Source organism: Pyrus communis, chromosome 2 (assembly GCF_963583255.1).
Source record: "Pyrus communis chromosome 2, drPyrComm1.1, whole genome shotgun sequence".
NCBI lineage: Eukaryota > Viridiplantae > Streptophyta > Magnoliopsida > Rosales > Rosaceae > Pyrus > Pyrus communis.
Window position 1 is genome coordinate 29,412,731 of NC_084804.1, and position 5,930 is coordinate 29,418,660.

The window sequence follows — 5,930 nt, forward strand, 5'->3', positions numbered from 1 at the left end:
TTAATGAAAAAAAAAAAATCACAATGTGACAACTTAAGTATCTCATTGCAATAGGTAAAATATTAAGTGAGAGTAAAATATAAAGGTAATGCTAGTGAGACCAAACTTTTAAACCAAATAATGTGTTATCAATAAAAAAATAACACGTTACTCGACACTTAGTTAATTATTCAATCATCTACAACTACATCATTTGGTTTGCAAACTTGACATCTCTAGCATTACCCAAATACAAAAGGATTATGTTTTGGACCGAGTGGTGTGTTAACAGTACTTGGTAGGTCATCAAGAGTAAGCTACGATACGGTGGAAGCTCTTTCTGCTAGTACATACTGTTCATATAATGCACTGAGCAAAGCCCAGAACACCTGATACCCCATTATCATCTACCCGGCCCCTTCAACAAATTGGCCATAAGACCACGAGAGGAAGACATGTACGTAAAACAATGAATCATTGCAAACTTTTAGACGAAGATGCATGATAAATCAAGACAAAACAGAAATGCAAAGAGTTAAAAATATTACTGCAGTTTCTTTTTTCCTAATGAAGTTGAAGAGGAAGAAGGGCCGAAAATCAATGCGAGTTTCCGGGCGCAAGGACGAATATATGTAAAAGCTGAAAGACTTGTACGCTGTGTATGTTTGTATATATAGTACCTTCGATGAATGATAAATTTTATGGCTCTAGGCAAGTTAGCTGTAGCAGTATTTACTTTTTAGTACTGTTTATATTAAATTGATTGACATCAGAAACTGCATTCCTTGATGCTTTGGCTAAAAGCAAAAGGTGAAAAGGAAAGAAATATGTGCGTGTGTTATACATGCAGTGCAAGGAATGCCTCCTTATCATACAACCTAGCGACGTAAGCATCCTATGTTTACTGTCAGTGTGGAACTTGATTGGCTTACGGGTTGTGAGTTAAAGTTACATATGAATTACAATTAGAAGGAAAAAAAATGTGTTGGGTTTCTATTATGTATAGCCTTCTTATATTATATTGCAAGAGCTAATACAATCAATGATTCATATCTACAGTTGACAACTTCACATTGTCAAGTTGCTTTTCAACATCAAATATATGACAGAGTTCCAAAGTTCTAAAATGTATGGATCTAAATGGAAGATTAACTCGATGTACAAATTTAAATTTCATATAATTAGTTAGATATAGACAAACGTTCTAATAAGTAATTGATGTGGTTTTGATTCGTGGTTGTAGTCAAAATTTAGGGTTATAGCTAGGTTACATTAGAGTTTTGGTTATTGTGGTTTGTATGAGAATGGCTTTGTCTTGCTTGTATGTTGTGACGTGGGTTTTCTTTGATCTCTGTAGAAGTCTTATATGGTCAAAGTTTTTCTAATCAAATATCTGTAGAAGTCTTATATAGTCAAAGTTTTTCTAATCAAATATCGTTTCTTTCTTAAAAAAATCAAAATATTAGCCCTCATTAGACCAACTCTAGCATAGTCTTCAAGTTCATTGTCGTCGTAAACCTCAAACTTCGATAAAACATTGTAGCTAAATCGAGAATAATATATTTTTGTTGGACTTACATCGATCGCTAGACAACTACTATCGTTTACGACGAATCTAAACATCACACATTTGCTTACCCAAAAAAATAAATAAATAAATAAACATCGCACATTTAGGTCAGGATTAACATGATCAATTGTTTTGGATCCACAATATGAAAACGTAAGAACTCATGTTGTCAGATAAAAGAACATTTCCTTAAGCATATATTTGTTAAAAATTATATAATATTGGTAGTGAACCAAAGGTAGATGAATCTAAATTTTTTAGGGAAAATGGTTCCCCTACATCATTTACTCCTGATGCACATTTTTGTTATTTCTGACATTTGAATTAAATATCGCAAATGAAAGTCAAGAAACAAAAATAATAAACGATGTGAGAATGTGAAGAAAGGTGAGCATAAATTTGTTCTCCTTTGTTAATTTCACAACAAGACAAAGACACACTTCCAAAACAAGCATGCTTTTGCATTATCATCAACGTTATCTTTAAAGTTTAAAGAAAACACCCACCTTTTCCACATTTCTTCGATCTCTCTCTTTCTTTCTTCCTAATCTCTCTTCTCTTCCATCCCCTCCTATTTAAATGGTTGCGATTATGCCACATCTACATCTTGTTTTGAATTTGTTATATGGAGAATAAGACGTAAAGAAAAGTGTGAGAGGAGGGGATGGAAGGGGATGATAATAGGAAGGGAGAGAATCCTACTCCTTTTATTTTGTACCTGCCAAGTAAGACTCTGCTGAAAGACAGTGAAGAGGAGGTGAGAACTAGAGTTTCCTTCAAATCTAGAATTGATGGCGGCGTCAACTTGCATTACTTTTAATGGTACAATTCTACTCTTTATTCCAACTATTGAACTCCTTATCAACCACAACAATTCCTACTAATTGTCTACCACTTAACAAGCAAAAAAGCTTCTGGCCTCACACGACCAATCCATAAACACAAATCAAACCCAGAACCCCCAAACACTCCGATTGAAAATCATCATAATTACACATGGAATGATTTTAATATATAATTAAGGGTTACAACTCTTAATTATAAGATAGAGATGAAGAAATTAAGATGGTGAGGCAAGGAAGAGGAGGAAGAGAAAAAGAAATAATGGGTTCCAGATGCCAAGACTGTGGGAATCAAGCAAAGAAGGAGTGTGCGTACTTCAGATGCAGGACTTGCTGTAAGAGCAAAGGGTTTCACTGCCAAACTCACGTCAAGAGTACTTGGGTTCCTGTCTACAGAAGGCGCCATACTCATCACCAACAGCTTCCTTCTATTGATCCACAGCACCCAGCTCACCTTCATCAAGGGCACAACTACAACCCTAGGAGGAGGCCAGCAGCCGGACACGTCATCACCAATCCCTCTTCATCTGGTACTTACTATTTAATTATATATATAGATCACGATTTTTCTTGAGGAGGTTGACTATGTACTAACCCTAACAGTGTTCTTTCCCTTTACTCTTACTAGCACTATACCACTGTTTAGGAATATTGTACTTTCTTCTGAAAAATACATCGATATAATTTTTCCGATTCTTTTTAATAAATGAACATCAATTTTAATATATATATATATATATATATATATATATATATATATATATGTTTCATTTTGATAACAAGGGTTGTGTATTTTAGGGCAAGATCAACAGGTTAACAATTTTCCAGCAGACGTGAATTCCATGGCCACTTTTCGGTGTGTTCGAGTGAGCTCCGTGGAGGATACGGTCAATCAGCACGCTTATCAGACAAGTGTGGTAATCGGAGGGCATGTATTCAAAGGTATACTCTATGATCAGGGCCCTAATTACACTACTGCAGCTGGCCAAAGCTCCAGCTCCCAGCATGTAATGAATAAGCAAACCAGCAATTTTATTAGTGGTGCTGCTTCTGCTTCGAATATTACTGCTTCTACTTCATCAGCCGCTGCAGATCATCAAGTGCCATATCATCGTCAACTTCCTTCTTCATATCCATTGATTCCCTTTAATGCTTTCATGCCTGGTACGCAATTTTTCCTTAACCCAAAATAATGAGCCTTAACTAGGTTCTATGTACTTGGTTCTTGTAATTAAAAAATAAGTATACATATTAATTATGTAATAATTCTGGTATAATATGGTTTTCATACGATGATTTTAAACTTTTTTAATTATACAATAAAATATTTATGTAGTCATAGTGTTTGAATCAAAACCAATTGTATAAATTTTGGGAGATTATTACTTAATAAAGGTGTACCCAAATGGTATTAATTTTTTATTTAGTTATCGTTAATGAAGATTGTACAGATACAAAAAACTATTAGTCGAGCATGTCAATTTCTAAAATGTAACATTGGATAAAGAAAAACACTCAATATTTAATCTGGTGCATGTATCTATGTAGTGCTCTCCTTAATGCTTCTATGTAGATAAGCCAGAAACATTATAATTTCACCAAGAACTTGTCCATGTTGACAAGGTATTAGATACCCGCAAGGCGAGACATGAACTCTAAAAAATAAAACATTGTCTCAAACAATTATAGAATTTTTCTTAGTTCATTTTAAACTTTTATTTGTGACATGACATATTTTTGTACTCATTGATAATTATTACTACATCTATATGGAGGCAAGCTTCCTAATACAAGACCTAAAAATATTATAACTTATTACTAAGTGGAGTTTATTCCTAAACATAACTGACCCAAATTGGGACCAAAAAGTTTATGACTATAAAGAGATTATTCATATATAGAGTATTACTATAGAAAGGTTCTACTACATATATGTTCAACCAAATATTGGAGTGTAAATAATGAAAGTGAGTAAAGAACAAATCTCTCCTTTGATTAATAGGCTATATAATAGCAAGATACATGGTATGTGTCATTGTAAATTTATATATAGCACATTTATATATACCAAAGTAAGAAAGACATGTTAACCAAAAAAAAAAAAGAGTAAGAAATACATAAATTAAATAAAGAAGAAGCTAGATCAGCTTTAATTATTTATTTATTTATACTTATTTTTGTTTCAAAATTCAATGTTTACATTATGTGATAATATTCTCTGTGAAATGTTGTGTATGTCCGCAATCTGCAACTGCATACAGGAACATTTTGAAATTTGTCTTCTTGCTATTTGTTTATGGCTAATTCTCATCTTCAAGGTTAATTATACTTGTGAACTGTAATTGTTTATGAACTTCGAAACCACTTTTCTCCAGCATTTCCGTTTCTTTGCCGGTTTGAAGCAATGTCTGGACAAATTTACAAAGATTTGAAGCTTGTCTTTGCTTTATAAATATCTCAAGTACTTTGCATGTGCATGAAACTACATATAATTTATACAAAACAAAATATCCAAGAAAATGTACACATACAGAGACACGATCTCAGAGGCCTGAATCATGGCCCATATAGAATAATAGAATTAACGAATTGCTGCTCAAAAGCTGGTTTTTTTTTTTATTTTAATAATTCGGATCGATACTATACAAAATGCACATATTGTTTCTTATTAATGCATTAATTAATATTGTTTCTTATTTTTTCTTGAAAAAACATGTCTCTACAAGTTTCAATTTGTATAAAGTGCAGCACTAACATGCATACTTAAATTTTAATGATTATTCAAAGTGGGTATTGTATAATTATGTACTAATTTTTTTCAAAGTTAATTAAGGGATTGTTGATCCTTTGAGGGGAATCATAACCCTATACATATAGACCTAGAACCATGCATAAAGCTAACCCCATAAGGGAGATATTTTATAATTAAAAGTACATAAAAAAGACTCATATGGTTGGAGCATCTTATTATGAACTGGGACTTTAATAAGAAAGCACTAATTAGTTAAATAAACACCATGCCTAATTTTTTTAATCTTTTATGCTAAAAAGACATTCACACATTAATAAATACAGGAAAAGATATATACTTCTCAAAGGCACTAGCTCTGGAATATATCCTTAGTACTTGAAAAAGATAGAGGCAATATTGCAGGTATAAATATTAAAAATTATTTTTGATCATTGCAGTGGCTCTATATTCATGGTGTAGGAAGGAATCCATACCGGATTGCTTCTCCCTTATAATCAAGGAGGTTCCAAATTACTTGCTAATTGTAGTCGTATGAAATTGAAAAGGTTGGCAAGTTTAGGAGGAAAAATAACAAATAATGCATGAGGTAGGACAATCTTTATAGCTTTTGAGTAAAAGGGTTTGTGATTGCTTTTTTTTTCCCCTTCTTCTTTCTTTTTTAGGTTATAATAAACCTTGTCATCCTGAAAGCATATGATACATTGACATGCGTCACGAACCACATGCAAGCCCCAAATTAATTAAACCCCCCAAAAGACGCCTGAAATCATATATATGACATATTGCT

The 5,930-nt window shown here is 32.7% G+C and overlaps 1 protein-coding gene across 1 annotated transcript; it reads left to right on the top strand.

Moving 5' to 3' along the window:
* Positions 1-2,428: 2,428 nt before the first annotated feature.
* LOC137722834 (protein SHI RELATED SEQUENCE 3-like) lies at positions 2,429-3,726 on the top strand. The gene is made up of 2 exons (XM_068461940.1): positions 2,429-2,921; positions 3,190-3,726. The coding sequence occupies exons 1-2, from the start codon at positions 2,615-2,617 to the stop codon at positions 3,582-3,584; spliced, it is 702 nt and encodes a 233-aa protein (XP_068318041.1). The 5' UTR covers positions 2,429-2,614; the 3' UTR covers positions 3,585-3,726.
* Positions 3,727-5,930: the final 2,204 nt, after the last annotated feature.